Source organism: Thalassophryne amazonica, chromosome 12, assembly GCF_902500255.1.
Source record: "Thalassophryne amazonica chromosome 12, fThaAma1.1, whole genome shotgun sequence".
In the NCBI taxonomy this organism is placed as follows: Eukaryota; Metazoa; Chordata; class Actinopteri; order Batrachoidiformes; family Batrachoididae; genus Thalassophryne; species Thalassophryne amazonica.
In genome coordinates, this window is record NC_047114.1 from 12592709 (window position 1) to 12610630 (window position 17922).

Sequence of the window (17922 nt, forward strand, 5' to 3'; positions counted from 1 at the left end):
AACCAGTCCCAGCAGAAGACTGCCCCTCCCTGAGCCTGGTTCTGCTGGAGGTTTCTTCCTGTTAAAAGGGAGTTTTTCCTTCCCACTGGCCAAGTGCTTGCTCACAGGGGGTCGTTTTGACCATTGGGTTTTTTACGTAATTATTGTATGGCCTTGCCTTACAATATAAAGCGCCTTGGGGCAACTGTTTGTTGTGATTTGGCGCTATATAAATAAAATTGATTGATTGATTGATTGAATGCCCTCCTCGTCGGGATCCCCGGCAAAAGTCTACAAAAGCTGCAGCACATTCAGAACTGTGCTGCCCGGGTCCTGACAAGGAGGCGCAAATATGACCACATCACTCCAGTCCTCAGATCCCTTCATTGGCTGCCCATTCAACAAAGAATTCAGTACAAACTCTGTCTCCTTACGCACCAATGCATACATGGAACTGCCCCTGCCTACCTTAGTGAACTCCTCACGCCACACACCGCCCCAAGAACCCTCCGCTCCACCACGTCCACCTACCGCTTGCACCAGCCCAGATCCAAGCTCTCCGCCATGGGAGACAGGGCCTTCCAGGTAGTCGCCCCACAGCTCTGGAATGCCCTTCCAGAGACCCTGAGGGCCCCACAGAGTGTGGGGGCATTTAAAAAAGGCCTCAAGACATTTTTACTTAAAAGGGCCCTTTAAAAAGTTAAAAATGTTTAAATGTTTGATTTTATCTGTCTGGTTATGTTTTATGAATATATTTTGTTTTTGACCCTGTACATTGTTTTTAGTCTCTGCTCTGTAGCACTTTGAGATTCCATGAATGTAAAGTGCATTACAAATAAAATGTATTATTATTATTATATTGTAAGGCAAAAGCCATACAATAATTACAGAAAAACCCCAATGGTCAAAACTACCCCCTATGAGCAAGCACTTGGCGACAGTGGGAAGGAATAAGAGCACGTACGTTTCACTAGCGGCGCTCGTATTTTGAAAACATGTAACCTTCCGGTTCACAGGACAGGACGGACCACCATCCAATCAGCCACAATTCGTGTCGCCCTAAGGTACCTACCTTTTCCGTTTTGGTTAATGTTGTTGTTTCTCTTTTGCTGTTGTGTGATTTGCTGTTGTGCTGTGTGATTTGCTGTTGTGATGTGCACTTCAGGGCCACCATACAACCCGCTCAAACCGCATCAAACACGTAACTGGAAATGCAACCCCTGACAGCAAACCGGAAATACGTCACACCACTGCATGCATATGTCCATTGATATTTTTAACAATGAAAACATTCAACACCGGTTTACCCTGAGTGTCCTAGTTTTACTCCTACAATTCTGTGCTAAGTGGAATTGAGGATATATAATAAAACAAAAAATGGTTTACTTAAAAACAAAATTTGTATCATGATTTTTTTCTTGTCTCTTTAGTTTGGAATTTTAGATAAGATGTAAAACTGAACGTGCCAGAAATAGCTTCCACTGGTATTTGAAAAAGGCAGAAATGCTGGAGCGTCGCCCCAACCTGACCTTTTCCTGTAAATTTCTGGGGAGAGAAATAAAAACGGGACCGAAGACTTTTGAATATGAAAATTTCTGCTCGATTTATTGAGTATTAAAATCAGCACAGCTATGCAGCAGTTATGATGTCCATGTAGCTATACTGGGGTCTGCAAGTCCTGTTGGCTGAAGCTAACTGATAAATGTGGTTTTTGGATCCTTTGACCCCATCACACTCGGCTCCTCTGGTTTGGGTTTAGAACAAAACTTGGACCCTGAAGTGCTTCTGCTTGGTGGTGTTGTGTTTCATGGCCATCTTCAGCATCCATCTGGACTTCATCATCTGCACGTACTGCATATCCTTGTGCTTCTGCTGGATCCCGGCCTTACCTAAAACACACAGAGGCAGCGGGTAATCAAGTGCTGCTACAGACGACTTGTTGTGGTTAAAATGGGCCTAACAATCTAACATAAAATACTAAATTACAGCCAGACAAACAGGCCGCCATTTTGTCTTTTGATATTAAACTATTATTTAAGTATGGACCATTTATTGGTTAACCATAGGGGATTTTCATGCACCTACGGCTAACTGCAGCTAACAGAGTTTACTGTGCATCAAGCTCCACAAAAAGTTTATGTTTACTCTTTTTACAGAATCTTTCAAGAGTGAAGTTTCAAGATGTGTACGGATTAACAGACACTCCCCCACAGCCCGCTCCAAACTGGATGAAGGATATAGTTTATTTTTGAGCACGTCATCTACAACTATGAGGGTTAGTAGCTTAGCTAGCTTAGCATTAGCTCTGATATAAACACTGTCAACGTAATGTGTGCAGTCAAGGGTAACATTAAACCTAACTAAACCATTTATCCGCTTTTGCATCCTGTCGAGTGACACAAATGACTGAGTACCTTATTCATGTACCGACCATCCCTGGTTCTCAAGACCAGGCACCTAAGTGGCTCTACTCTATTCTACTCTTCTGTTCTACTCTTTTCTTTTTTTTTTTTTAGATATTTAGATATACCTTAGTATACACTACTAGAGTTCTACTTTAGAATTGGAATATATTATAGAAGACATACCTTACTGAATTTTCATGTGTCTGAGGGCTGGGCGCTCTGGAAAATTCTGCTTGCTGGGGGTGGCCAAGTTCAGCCAAATATTACGTTTATCGGAATGCCCATTTCAATAAAATATCTGATTTCCTCACAAATACAGAAGAAACCACCTGTCTGTCTATTATTTTTCTCCCTTTCCATACCTCCACCAACAAAGTTCTGTTTTTGCCTCCGTTTGTCTGTTTGTGAACACCCCGTAACCCACAATTCTTCATATATCGTCATGATTTATTTATTTATTTGTTTTTTAACAGAGGATTCATATCCTGATAGGCAAGAACTGATTCAATTTTCAAGGTCAAAGTCAGGAAAAATCTTGGAAAATTGGGAAAATCCCTGTCTTTAACATTAAATGAATTTTCAAAAATGTATAACTGTCAAAAAAGATCAAAGTTCTTTCATGTTAGAGAGTGTTATGTAGGATAGTATCCTTTATTGTCAAAGTTTGATCTGGATCTGATCCAGATTACAAATTTTGGGGCAGTTTTGGGGCCATTTAAATTTCACATTGAAATTTAATGTATATTTTACATTACATCTTAATCAAACATGCCCCAATCACACTCACATTTGAAAGTGAGGTGCAGACTGGCACTCAGTATCACCTGACAAACTTTGATCCAGTGTGGCAGACCGAACGGTCCCCCTGATGACGCGGTTCACATTGAAAACCCTATTTAATGAATATTTTACATTATATCTTAACCAAACATGCCCCAATCACACTCACATTTGAAAGTGAGGTGCAGACTGGCACTCAGTATCACCTGACAAACTTTGATCCAGTGTGGCAGACCGAACGGTCCCCCTGATGACGCGGTTCACATTGAAAACCCTATTTAATGAATATTTTACATTATATCTTAACCAAACATGCCCCAATCACTCTCACATTTGAAAGTGAGGTGCAGACTGGCACTCAGTATCACCTGACAAACTTTGATCCAGTGTCGCAGACCGAACGGTCCCCTTAAAAATCGGTCCCCCTGATGACGCGGTTCAGATTGAAAACCCTATTTAATGAATATTTTACATTATATCTTAACCAAAAGTGCCTCAATCAAAAGGTGCAAACTGGCACTCTCAATGAGATTCCCAGGTACTTGTAGCTGTCCTGCATGTCCCCTATCCTGCCTTCTGGCAACTCCACCCCCTCAGTCCAGATCACCTTCCCTCTCTTGCCACCATTGAGCCACACTTATCCAGTCTGAATGACATCTTGATATCCTCACTGTAGATCCCGGTGAGGTATATCACTGACTACGTTTACATGCCGTTAATATTAAGGTCAATATTCCGGTTTCTGAATCATTAGGAATAACCCGTTTACATGCTTAAGTAGACAGTTACTCCTGTATACATGGTCATTGATATCATTTGGAATATCCCCATCTAAACAGCGACGCATGTCGTCCACTGGTGCTTGATTTGGTCTGGCATTCGTGCAAATCCTGCTTCGTGTAAAACCCCTCACTACACACTTTTCTTAAACAGGCATTAACATTTTCTCATTTCTCTCCTGCGGGCTGCCTCTGCATCAAAACAGCGAGCGTCGTCTCTGGACCTGTTGCCAGATTTGGCGCAGCTACGCACAGTAGAGGGGGGTGGTGTGAGTTTACTGAGCCCGCAGACGGTAAGCGCATCGGAGGCAGAGCAATCGTGGTGATATGCCAACCGGTGCCGCGACCGGCCCGCCTGATAAGGACACAGAAATGCCAACCGGTGCCGCGACCAGCCCACCTGATAAGGACGCAGAACACAATGCGCTGTTTATCTATGTTTCTGTGGTGTCCGGTGGGCTGCGCGCGCCGCATACAAGTAGTTGCCGTACTCAAAAGACCAAGATTCCTTGCGGATAGGACATGCACAGAACACATAATAATGTTCCTTTCTTTGGGGATATCCCAATGTGCGTTTATTTGACCTGATATTCGGGTTACAAAAGGAGTAACCCAGGGGTCTTATTCGGGTTTTTAAAAACCGGAATATGAGCATATTCGGGTTTTTGCGGGTGTTTACATGGCCGTGCGCAACTGGGTTATTGCTAATATTCCGGTTATGAAAGGGTTATTGGCTGCATGTAAACGTAGTCAGTGAGTCAACGTCTTGCTTACTGTTGGCGTACAGCTAGATGTCATCCATGTACAGGAGGTGGCTGATGGTTATTCCACTCCTGAATTGGTATCTGTAGCCGTCCTTTGTAATGAATTGGCTGAGGGGGTTGAGGCCTATGCAGAAGAGCCATGGGGACAGTGCATTACCTTGGTGCATTCTGCACTTGATGGTGACTTGTGTGATTGCCTTGAAATTGAGACGGTGGTGGAAGACATCAAACACAATACACTTTTAAACCATGGTACCAGTGTCGCAGACCAAATGGTCCACCCTGCCTTCACTGCATATGCGTCATTTCGGAGCATCAGCAGTGATTCACTGATTATTGCCTCATTTCTGCTTAAAACTGCATTCCAGTCATCTGTCTCAATGACAGATATCTGAAGCTTTTGTACAACAATCATTTCCACATAAATTCAGTATTATTTCATAATAAAAGATGGGAGCGATCAGAGCGCCACAGTAGTACGTCTGGAATCCATATCCAGCGGCACAGACAATTTGAACAAGAGAGCCGGGTGGAAATTTGCCGCCACCCATGGCTAGATCCCTGCGGAAGAGACCTCTCTCGAACAGCTCAGCTTCAGTTCAAAAACCTCCCCCTCCCCTCCTCACGATCAGCAGCAAACAGAGCAGAGAGCAAGCAGCACTTGAGAGGTTTACGTTGGTATTGTAAGCCAATACCGGATTGGACCCATGCTTAATTAGGCTTCTCAATAATTCTCTTACACACTGACTCCTCCACCACCTTGAGTAACCGTCATTATTATTATCAACCTCTAAGTATTTATCATAATTGCTTTGGTCACAATTTATGCATCCATGCACCTTGTGGTTGAGCAACACAGCTCCATAACTCCACAATATTGCACAAAACTGCCAATACTGCACATCTAAACTGTACATGCTTTGTGTTGTCATTTCGGCTGCTCCCGTCTCGGGACGGGGTCGCCACAGCGGATACAGCCAGATCTGCACTGGTAAATGGCACAAGTTTTACGCCGGATGCCCTTCCTGACGTAACCCGGAGAAACAGACACACACAGCTGCTGGTGTTCCAAAGAGGTCTCCCATCCAAGTACTTAACCAGATGCTGCACTGCTTAGCTTCTGAGATCTGACAGAATCAGGCTGACACAGAGCAGACCAGCTGCAAAATGTACATGCTTAATGTATCCTTTTTTTAAATTATCTGATGTGATGCAAATTTTCTAGGGAGAATGAACAGAGTAACCATTTCATTGTGCGGTATGACTGCCTGTTTGTGTTGTGCACATGACAATAAAAAAAATCGTAAACTCGTAAAATAAATAAATAAATAAAAATGTGCCACTTAATATCCCCAAAATACGGTACTCACAGACCATTAGGACTTGCTAAGACTTTGGCAAGGCTGCTTTTAACTATATAGGCATGTCTGAAGCTTACCCAGGTCTCCACCCCAGCCCAGGGCTCTGTACTGCCGGAGGACCCTTCCCACAGCGTTCTTGTTGTGTGACACAGCTACCGCTCTCTGGATTCCAAACCTCTGCTTGTAGTACCGCATGAGGGAGCGGTGACCAATCTTAGCCCCTGAAGAAACACAGCAGAGTAGTTACATGTAAACAGATTAAACTTGTTTCGGTTACAAGACAATCCAGCGTCTATCTTTGCAGGATTTTCTCTGGGGTCTAAAAGCTGTTAGCTACTGTGGCAAATTGGTGGCACTTTAATTTTGTCACACGACAAGTGAGTTAGCACACCATATCACAGCACAGCTCATCTAAACGATTATAACGAGATGTTAAATCTATCATGAACATACTTTACAGCTGCTCGTAATTGGAATGAAGATGCAACTGTTTTACCAAGCCATTACAATATAAACATTACAAAGAATGACCTTTTAGAGAGAGAAGAAAAAACCTCCATCTGAAACGGTCCTTTGTGATTCTGGAGGGATTAGAGGTGCTTTCATCAGCCAAACTCAGATAAAAAATGATTAATCCACTACGAAATAACTATTTTATATACACAGCGTCCAGCACACAAAGCACGGCATTCAGCTGGGACCACAGCGGGTGGGATTGTCACGACTAAGCGCGCGAGAGTGCGGAGCCAAAAATGTATACAAGTGTCAGGGAACCTTAAGGCACACCTGTGTTTTCTAATCAGCATCTTGATATGCCACACCTGTGAGGTGGGATGATTCTTGTCTGAAAGAAATAGATCTTTTTTTGTACATAGATCTTTGAGTTCAACTCATGAAAAATGGGAGCAAAAACAAAAAGTGCTGTTTTTATATTTGTGTTCAAGGTATATACAGTTGTGCTCAAAGGTTTACATACCCTGGCAGAATTTTTTTTTTTGGGCCATTTTTCAGAGAATATGAATGATAACACAAACACTGATAACACTGAAGTCATTTATTGTCAAACAACTGTGTTTCCTCTTTTCAAATCATGACAACAGAAACTCACCAAATGACCCTGATCAAAAAGTTTACATGCCCTTGTTCTTAATACCGTGTATTGCCCCCTTTAACATCAATGAAAGCTTGGAGTCTTTTGTGGTAGTTGTGGACGAGGCTCTGATCCATCATAATCATTCAGATGCGCTGTACTGTGTGTCACTGTGTGTCACTGCGTACAGCGCATCTGAACTTGAAATTGAGATCATGAACAGATGTTACATCTGTAACAACAGCAATCAGAAATTTCTGAGGTCCACCAATCAAAATCCAGATCATCTTCAAAATTCATGGAGTCTTCCATGCCCTAATATCTATCTGTGGTGCAAATTTAGTCACAATCCATGAAGTAGTTTTGGAGTAATCCTTCAAAGCCTACATCCCCAATTCCAATGAAGTTGGCGCGTTGTGAAAAATGTAAATAAAAGATTACAACGATTTGCAAATCCTCTTCAACCCATATTCAATTGAATACCAGAAAGACAAGACATTTAATGTTCAAACTGATAAACCTTATTGTTTTTGTGCAAATATTTGCTCATTTTGAAATGGATGCCTGCAACACATTTCAAAAAAGCTGGGACAGTGGTATGTTTACCACTGTGTTACATCACCTTTCCTTCTAACAACACTCAATAAGCATTTGGGAACTGAGGACACTAATTGTTGAAGCTTTGTTGGTGGAATTCTTTCCCATTCTTGTTTGATGTATGACTTCAGTTGTTCAACAGTCCGGAGTTTCCGTTGTTGTATTTTGCGCTTCATAATGTCTCACGCATTTTCAATAGGCGACAGGTCTGGACTGCAGGCAGGCCAGTCTAATACCCGCACTCTTTTACTACGAAGCCACACTGTTGTAACACGTGCAGAATGTGGCAGCATGTGTTGCTCCAAAACCTGGATGTACCTTTCAGCATTGATGGTGCCATCACAGATGTGTAAGTTGCCCATGCCATGGACAATAACACACCCCCATACCATCACAGATGCTGGTTTTTGAACTTTGCACTAGTAACAATCTGGATGGTCTTTTTCCTCTTTAGTCCAGAGAACACAACGTCCATGATTTCCAAAAACAATTTGAAATGTGGACTCATCAGACCACAGCACACTTTTCCACTTTGCATCTGTTCACTTAAAATGAGCTCGGGCCCAGAGAAGGTGGTGGTGTTTCTGGATGTTGTTGATATATGGCTTTCGATTTGCATGGTAGAGTTTTAACTTGCACTTGTAGATGCCTGAAACATTGCACTTGTAGATGTCTGATCCAGACAACCAATGATTTATAAATGAAAATCATGAAAATCATCAGGGGTGCCAAAACGTTTGCATACAACTGTAAGTAAAGTTAGTGATGGACAGTTTCAGTTCTGTTCCTGGTGTTGTATATTATTTTGTACTGCTGAAGTCCACAGGTTACATTTCAGTGAGATGTCTGGCAGTGTCATGTTTGTTAAGAAACACAGGGTTAATGTTAAAGGACAATTTGTTGTAGTCAAAAAGTGAAATGACATGAATTAAATGAAATGTTTGAAAATAAAAACAAAGCTAATGATACTGGTAGCAGTTACAGTCAAAAAGTAAGGAACTGACGAATAAAACATTTTCAAAGTCATCATAAGACTGTAATGTATCATTAAGTATTCGTATCGGCACTCAGTATCGATGAGTACCCAAATAAGTACTCGTACTTGTACTCAGTCTGGGGAAAAAGTGGTATCGGTGTATCCCTAATTCTATTTATTAACCCTATTAGCTCAACCAATAATTTGCACCACTTTTTACCAAAATTGGAGCAACTTTAACTTTTGACCCCTGTACAAAGTGAACCTGACCTTTGTCACCATTTTTTTCCCCTATAACATTCAGTCATAGATAGTCTAAACTATACCTTTTTGTAATCTGATCAGACAAATAATGGGGTGTAATTTTCATTTTTAAATTTTGACCCCTGTGTAATTCATCAATTCACCCTCTCTGGCTGCCTATTGAAAATTCAAGTGGCCAGTTTTTTTTTTCTTCAAAAGAGTAATGTCTTATGCTGCATTTACACATAACGACAACAAGTCAGGAATGCCACGAAGTATACATTCTTAGCCACTGATCACGAATGTGATGATTCAAGCAGAGGCGTCAGCAGTCCTCAGGAACTGTTGCAACCCGTTACCACGCGTTATGATTAACAGCACGTATCGCTGGTGAATTATCACGAACCATTACGCACTGTCAATAATAATGTTCCGCACTGTTGTGCACTTATTGCACGTAACAGTGCAGCGTTATGTTCTGTCATGAATCTGTCAGGAATGTTGTGAATCAGGTGAATTGTCTTCCACTCCCCCGCTATATTCATGCAACTGTGAGCTGCTGAACAGTTCACATCGCTCCAGATTGCTCCTCAACATCCAGATGAATCCACAGCAGAAGAACTTTGTGATTGTAGGCTTAATTGGGCTCGGTGTCATGGAGTTGTGCAGAAAGGAGGAAATGGAGAGAGCCAGATGTCTGGCTGCACGCGGCTCTCGTCTGGCTCAGACTCATTTTCCCAAACATCAGGCACGGCAGCAGGTGGAACACCTGCAGGAGCGCGCCGAGGAGCACTGGAATGAGGCTTAGCCCACTTGACGTCACTGTCATTCTTTGGCAAACTGCAGCAATGAAACTGAACATGGTGCAGCAAGGTTTAATGAGCTGTCTCAGAGAAAATCATGCAGAAAAAGAGAAGTTGGCTGGATGACGTTCACAGATTTCCATGAAGCTTTCCAGAAGTGAAGAACAAACACTTGGACCCATAACATTTCTTTTTTACTCCATAAAATGTTCTGAACAACTTTAGACAATTTTTTAAATGATCCACTTTTAGCCATTTCTCTCTCTACATTGAAATATAGAGTAAAAAAAAAGCCAATTTTTGAAAGTGAAAGTTCTCAATTTTCGACATCTGTATCACTATTCCACGTGTACCAGAATCTAGGAAATATATTTTTCTAAATGTTTTTAGAGTCTGTAGTGTGGTATATTGCAGTGTAAATTAGCAAAGTCTCTGACATTCTCTTTTCTGAGGCAATGTCAAATTCCCTACTGTCTTTAATGAGATGTCTGAGAGAAAATCATGCAGGGGGTGGCTGGATGACCGACTCAGATTTTGATGAAATTTTCACCATACGAGGTCTGTTAGAAAAGTATTGGACCTTTTTATTTTTTGCAAAAACCTGATGGATTTGAATTATGTGCGCATGCGTGAACTTTTTCACGCCTGTCGATTGCATCATTTGCTGGTAAGCAGCATTTGTGTGCGGACATGTGTTGTGCTCTCGGCGGATTTTCATTGCAAGGAAAATTGCGGAACAACTGGAGCAGCACTGCATCAAATTTTGCCAGAAACTGGGTGACAGCCAGGTGGAAACCATTCGGAAGATTCAGGCGGCTTTTGGTGACGACACTATGGGCATCACACAGATTAAGGAGCGGTACAACCGGTTTAAAGATGTCCGCACAACGGTGGAGAGCGCGCTGCGCTCCGGTTGGCCATCAACATGCTGAAATGACCAGATCATTTCCAAAGTGAACGCTGTGGTGATGTGGGACCGTCGTGTGACTATCTCAGAAATTGCAGAAGAGGTGGACATCAGCACTTTTTCGGCACATTCCACTGTGACAGAAGATTTGGCCATGAAAAGAGTGGCAGTGAAATTTGTGCCGAAGCTGACGGCGGAGCAAAAGCACCTTCGTGTTGAAGTCTCACAGGACATGCTGGACTCCAAAAAATGATGCCCACCTCTTCCACAATTTCTCAGATAGTCACACAACTGAAAAGCCACCGAAAGCCGTCTGAATCTTCCGAATGGTTTCCATCTGGCTGTCGCCCAGTTTCTGGCAAAATTTGATTCAGTAGCGCTGCTCCAGTCGTTCCGCCATTTTCCTTGCAAAGAAAATCCACCGAGAGCACAACACATCCTCACACAAAGGCTGCTTACCAGTAAATGACGGAATCAACAGGCGTGAAAAAATTCACACATGTGCACGAAGGTTCAAGGTTGGCTGATGCAAGCACACGTAATTCAAATCCATCAATTTTTTGCAAAAAATAAAAAGGTCCAATACTTTTCTAACAGACCTCGTATACCCTTCAAGTAGATTGATTAGTAATGGCAAAGTTTATATATATACATAGTTTTTCCATCAGGCAAAATTTTACTTGAATTTTGTTCAGTTCAAAATTTGACGTTAAAATGGCCTCACATTGCGTTACATTAAAATATAAAAATGGCCAAATTTGACATATTGGTTCTCAATTCTCGGCGAGTAGATAGAAAAAGTGATTATGATTCCTCATACAGGGTACCAGTGACCTTCAAAAAAAAACCACTGTTTGTTCTGTGGCATATTTCCTTATATTTCTGTAACTGACACTTTTTGAATCCTATATACTGTAGGGTAAGAGTAAGAGACTATTTAAAGCGGAATCCTGCAAATGAGGGTACAAGCATCAAATTTGACAAATACTCCTTAGACATTACTCTTTTGAAATAACCGATGAGCCACCTAATTTTTTAATTTTTAGGCAGCCAGGTAGGGGTCAATTGAAGAATTACACAGGGGTCAAATTTTTAAAATGCTCCAATCATGTTGAAAACAATATCACATTATTTACTTGATCGTAACGATTCCAAAAAGGTATAGTTTGAACTATGACTGAATTCATGGAATTACAGGGTAAAAACAGCAAAAATGGTGACAAAGGTCAGTTTCAGTTTGTACAGAATCAGAATCGCCTTTATTGTCATTGTAATTTGCATTACGAGATTTGAGTGCAACTCCAAAAAGGTGCTTTCCGTGGTGTGAGTAATTTTTAGCCAAATAAAAGATAGTGAAATTTAACGGTAAATTATTCAGAGTATATGTACAAGTAATACAAACATAAGGTAAAATAAAATAAAATAAAACGAGAATTATATACAACTGTGGAATCATACTGCACGGGAATATTGCACATGGTTTACAGATATTGCACAAGAAACTTGAAGGTGCGTTTTAGAGTGATTTGTTTTTGTTCAGTGCAGTGATCGCTCTGGGGAGAAAGCTGTCCCTGAGTCTGTTTGTCCTAGTTTTGAAAGACCTATACCATCGGCCAGAGGGTAGTAGGTCAAACAGATGGTTGCTGGGGTGGGATGTGTATTTGCTGATGCTGGCAGCTCTGCTGAGGTAGCGAGAGTTGGCAATGTCCTCCAGGCTGGGCAGAGAGCAGCCAATGAACCCCTGGGCCGTTTTGATCACCCTCTGCAGCGCTCTCCTGTCTGCTGCTGAGGACCCCCCGTACCACGCTGTGATGCAGTACATCAGGATGCTCTCGATGGTGGCTCTGTAGAACAACACCAGCAGCTTCTCCTCCAGATTGTTTCTCTTGAGCACCCTCAGGAAGTGGAGTCGCTGCTGGGCTTTCTTCACCACCACTGTGGTGTTGGCAGTCCAGGAGAGGCTGTTAGAGAGCTGCACTCCCAGGAACCTGATGGAGCTGACCCTTTCCACACAGTCCTCTTGGATGTAGAGCGGGTCTGGGTCAGCCCTGTTCTTCCTGAAGTCCAGGATTATTTCTTTTGTTTTTGTGGTGTTCAGCAGCAGGTTGTTAGCTGAACACCACGCTGTCAGTCAATTTACCTCGTCTCTGTAGTCGGTCTCATCCCCCCCTGAGATGAGCCCAATCGCAGTGGTATCATCCGCAAACTTTATGATGGTGTTTGTGAGATGGGTCGGAGAGCAGTCGTGCGTGTAAAGGGTGAACAGGAAGGGGCTCAGTACACAGCCTTGAGGGGAACCGGTGCTGAGTGTGATGGTGGAGGAAAGGTGGGGGCCAAGTTTCACGGACTGTGGGCGGTTTGTGAGGAAATCCTTGATCCACTGGCAGATGGGGGTGGAGATGCCCAGATGTGAAAGTTTCTGGACCAGGATCTCTGGGATGATGTGGTTGAAGGCTGAGCTGAAATCCAGGAAAAGCATCCTCACATAGCTCCCCTGGTGCTCCAGGTGGCTCAGCGCGGTGTGGAGAGCTGTGGTGACAGCGTCCTCTGTGGAGCGGTTTGCCCTGTAGGCAAACTGGTGGAGGTCCAGAGTGGGAGGCAGACAGGCTCTGATGAGCTGAGAGACCAGTCTTTCAAAGCACTTCATGACCACAGGCGTAAGTGCAACAGGCCTGTAGTCATATACAAGGGTCAAAAGTTAAAATTGCTCAAATTTTGTTAAAAAAAAAAGATGCAAATTATTGGTTGAGTTAATAGCATTTTAAAAAGGAATAGTTTGCACCATATGTCATGCTTAGTTATCATGTTACAGGGTAACATATGTCACATGTCATAGAATCCAATGGACGTCAACCTTGTTTGTCCTTTACTTTGGAGACTATGCATTCAACGCTGTCAAAACTATTCCATTTATTCATCCTATTAGCTCAACCAATAATTTCCATCACTTTTTAACAAAATTGGGGCAACTTTAACTTTTGACCCCTGTACAAACTGAAACTGACCTTTGTCACCATTCTTGCTGTTTTTACCCCGTAACTGGATAACATTCAATCATAGATAGCCCAAACTGTATCTTTTTGGAATTGTTATGATCAAGCAAATAATGTGATATAGTTTTCAATATTATTAGAGCATCTTCTAATTTTGGCCCCTGTGTAATTCTTCAGTTGACCTCTACCTGGCTGCCTATTAAAAACTCAGGTGGCTCATCGGTTATTTCAAAAGAGTAATGTCTAAGGTGTATTTGTGCTGAATTTTATGATTGTATCACCATTTGCAGGATTGTTTCAGTTATCTGCTGCACCAATAGGTGAGCATTTTCCAGGCCAAATCTGGGTGAGTGGGAAATTTTAAATTCCTCATAAATCAGTCAATTTTCTGAAATAAGATGTGCTTTCCTATGTTTTCCAGTACGCAGAATCGATTTATACGGTTATGTTGGTGATTAGAGGAGAACAAGGTAATTGATAAAGGTCAAGGTCATTTATCAAATTTTCCAATTTTTCACTTATCTTTTGTGATAACAGGACATTTTAGCACCTAAAATGATAAAATTTAGTTTCTGACTACATCAATTGATAGAACATATTGTTAGCATAAAGTTAATTGCTAACATGCATAGTTTTAAGTATCTTTGCATTCCGTGAGGTTATCAAATTGAGCATATTAAACACAGAAGTTGATGAAAAACTTGTGTTAAATTTTTTTATACCAATATATGTACATTTACCATAAGATATGCACATGTGTAATCAGAATACTGCAGTGTTACCCAAGGCCAAGACCTTTGTATCTGGGGTTTTGTCTGAATTTGCGCTGAGTATTTCTAATTTTGAAATGTCAGGGCCACTGAATTCACAGTGAGAATTCTTGAGATGTATATCTTGGTAAAGACTGAAGAAATCATTATTCATGGGTTGACTTACTTCAAGAAGTTGACAAAAGTTTGGACTGAGAGGTCACATTGTTCTTGTCTTGTTCATATGACCATATCTGTGTGTGGCTAAGACAACCATTTCTTTGTACAGAGCCCCACTAGCTACCTATCAAAAACAGAAAGGCAGCTATATCAATACAAATACAATTTCTAATTAATTTGCAATCTTTGGTGTCATAGATATGTCATTACCTTGGTAAGCTAACACAAAATGTACACTAGCTTTATCTGTTTTAAGAGAAGATTTATCGTTGCACAGTACTAGTTACATATAATAGGACACTGTGAATGTAAACTTCTACTTTTACATTATGGAGTTTGTAAACTTTGCATATCATGGTAGGAGTGGAGAAAATACCTCTCTGTAATAAATGTATATTGGTATAAAAAAAAAAATTTTAACACAAGCTTTTCATAAACTTCTGCTGCATTTAGAATGATCTATATGATAACTTCACGAAATGCAAAGATACTTAAAACTGTACATGTCAGCAAATAACTTTATGCTAATATGTTTTATCAATTGATGAAGTCAAACTAAATTTTAACACTTCAGGTACTAAAATGTCTTGTTAACCACAAATGATGTGTGATAAATTGTAAAATTTGAGAATGACCTTGACCTTTATCAATGACCATGATCTCTAATTACCAAAATAACCTTATAAATCTTATTTGCTGAATTACTGTAAGCTTCTTATGAGAAATTTCAAATTTCCCACTCACCCAGATTTGGCCCTGAAAGTGCTCACCTATAGGATTCAATAAGTGTCAATTACAGAAATAAGGAAATATGCCACAGAACCAAGAGTGGTTTTTGAAGGTCACTGACACCCCGTATGAGGAATCACACTCACTTTTTCTACTACCCGTCAAGAAATGAGAACCAATATGTCAAAGTTGACCATTTTTACTATATTTTTAAAGTAACACAATCTGAGGCCATTTTGACATCAGATTTTGAACTGACCAAAATTCAAGTAAAATTATGCCATTCCACTTTGCCATTCCTAAATCAAATCAAATTTATTTATATAGCGCCAAATCACAACAACAGTCGCCCCAAGGCGCTTTATATTGTAAGGCAAAAGCCATACAATAATCACAGAAAAACCCCAACGGTCAAAACGACCCCCTATGAGCAAGCACTTGGCGACAGTGGGAAGGAAAAACTCCCTTTTAACAGGAAGAAACCTCCAGCAGAACCAGGCTCAGGGAGGGGCAGTCTTCTGCTGGGACTGGTTGGGGCTGAGGGGAGAGAATCAGGAAAAAGACATGCTGTGGAGGGGAGCAGAGATCAATCACTAATGATTAAATGCAGAGTGGTGTATACAGAGCAAAAAGAGAGAGAAACACTCAGTGCATCATGGGAACCCCCCAGCAGTCTAAGTCTATAGCAGCATAACTAAGGGATGGCTCAGGGTCACCTGATCCAGCCCTAACTATAAGCTTTAGCAAAAAGGAAAGTTTTAAGCGTAATCTTACAAGTAGAGAGGGTGTCTGTCTCCCTGATCCGAATTGGGAGCTGGTTCCACTGTGTTGCACTGTGTTGGTATATGGCATTGGAGAACATAAAGAAGGAATCATATCCTTAAACCTAGTTACAGCGCTTTCCGAAAGACTTCTACTGTAATGAAACTTATTCCCCACTGCTGGGTAGTCCATTAAAGTAAATGTAAATGTTATTAAGAAATGATCAGACAGAAGGGGGTTTTCAGGGAATACTGTTAAGTCTTCAATTTCCATACCATAAGTCAAAACAGATCTAAAGTATGATTAAAGTGGTGGATGGACTCATTTACATTTTGAGCAAAGCCAATTGAGTCTAATAATAGATTAAATGCAGTGTTGAGGCTGTCATTCTCAGCATCTGTGTGGATGTTAAAATCGCCCACTATAATTATCTTATCTGAGCTAAGCACTAAGTCAGACAAAAGGTCTGAAAATTCACAGAGAAACTCACAGTAACAACCAGGTGGATGATAGATAACAACAAATAAAACTGGTTTTTGGGACTTCCAATTTGGATGGACAAGACTAAGAGTCAAGCTTTCAAATGAATTAAAGCTCTGTCTGGGTTTTTGATTAATTAATAAGCTGGAGTGGAAGATTGCTGCTAATCCTCCCCCTCGGCCTGTGCTATGAGCATTCTGACAGTTAGTGTGACTCGAGAGTGTTGACTCATTTAAACTAACATATTCATCCTGCTGTAACCAGGTTTCTGTAAGGCAGAATAAATCAATATGCTGATCAATTATTATATCATTTACTAACAGGGACTTAGAAGAGAGAGACCTAATGTTTAATAGACCACATTTAACTGTTTTAGTCTGTGGTGCAGTTGAAGGTGCTATATTATTTTTTCTTTTTGAATTTTTATGCTTAAATAGATTTTTACTGGTTGTTGGTGGTCTGGGAGCAGGCACCGTCTCTACGGGGATGGGGTATTGGGGGGATGGCAGGGGGAGAGAAGCTGCAGAGAGGTGTGTAAGACTACAACTCTGCTTCCTGGTCCCAACCCTGGGTAGTCACGGTTTGGAGGGTTTAATAAAATTGGCCAGATTTCTAGAAATGAGAGCTGCTCCATCCAAAGTGGGATGGATGCCGTCTCTCGTAACAAGACCAGGTTTTCCCCAGAAGCTTTGCCAATTATCTACGAAGCCCACCTCATTTTTTTCTTTTATATCTAGCTTATCTAGATTATATCTAGCTCTCCTAATCAATCTACTTGAAGGGTATATGGTGAAAATTTCGGCAAAATCGGAGTCGGTCATCCAGCCACCCCCACGATTTTCTCCAAGACAGCTCATTAATTGTGCGCATGTGAGAGAAAACAGTGATTTGTAGTGGCACGCAGAGAAATGTGATGCTGCGTTATAGTTTGTGTCAAAACTTGACAGTTTCCATGTCAATTCGGAACAACAAGAACCATCACAGAAACCACTACGAATGCTGACACTTTGTTAAGGATAACCCTGATCAAGACGTATCAACATGCTCAGTTTGGAGCTCCACGACATGAGGCGAAATGAGGGTGGTGCGTGACATTTGTGGACGATTTTTCACAGCCAAAGACATGCTCCATGAATATCACGCACTGTTAAGAAACCTATTCAGATGCATTAAGTCACATTAAGAATGTTAGGAATGTGCCAATAATGTCAGAAAAATGACATTCATGACGCGTCCTGTCTATGTGAAAACACAGCATAAGGTGTATTTGTTTTAATCTGGTGCTTTGTTCACCATCTGAAGGATTGTTTCAGTTATCTGCTGCACTATAACTTTTCTGACACCT

At 41.3% G+C, this 17922-nt stretch overlaps 1 protein-coding gene across 1 annotated transcript in view; it reads right to left on the reverse strand.

The window, feature by feature from the left end:
- Positions 1-1563: 1563 nt before the first annotated feature.
- Positions 1564-17922, reverse strand: part of znf622 (zinc finger protein 622) — a 39100-nt gene continuing 22741 nt past the window's right edge. The window contains exons 6-7 of the mRNA XM_034183506.1: positions 6146-6289; positions 1564-1868 (exon numbers count right to left, since the gene is read on the reverse strand). Of these exons, the coding sequence (XP_034039397.1) occupies positions 1735-1868; positions 6146-6289 (278 nt within the window). The 3' untranslated portion in view covers positions 1564-1734. The remainder of the gene's footprint in view (positions 1869-6145; positions 6290-17922) is intronic.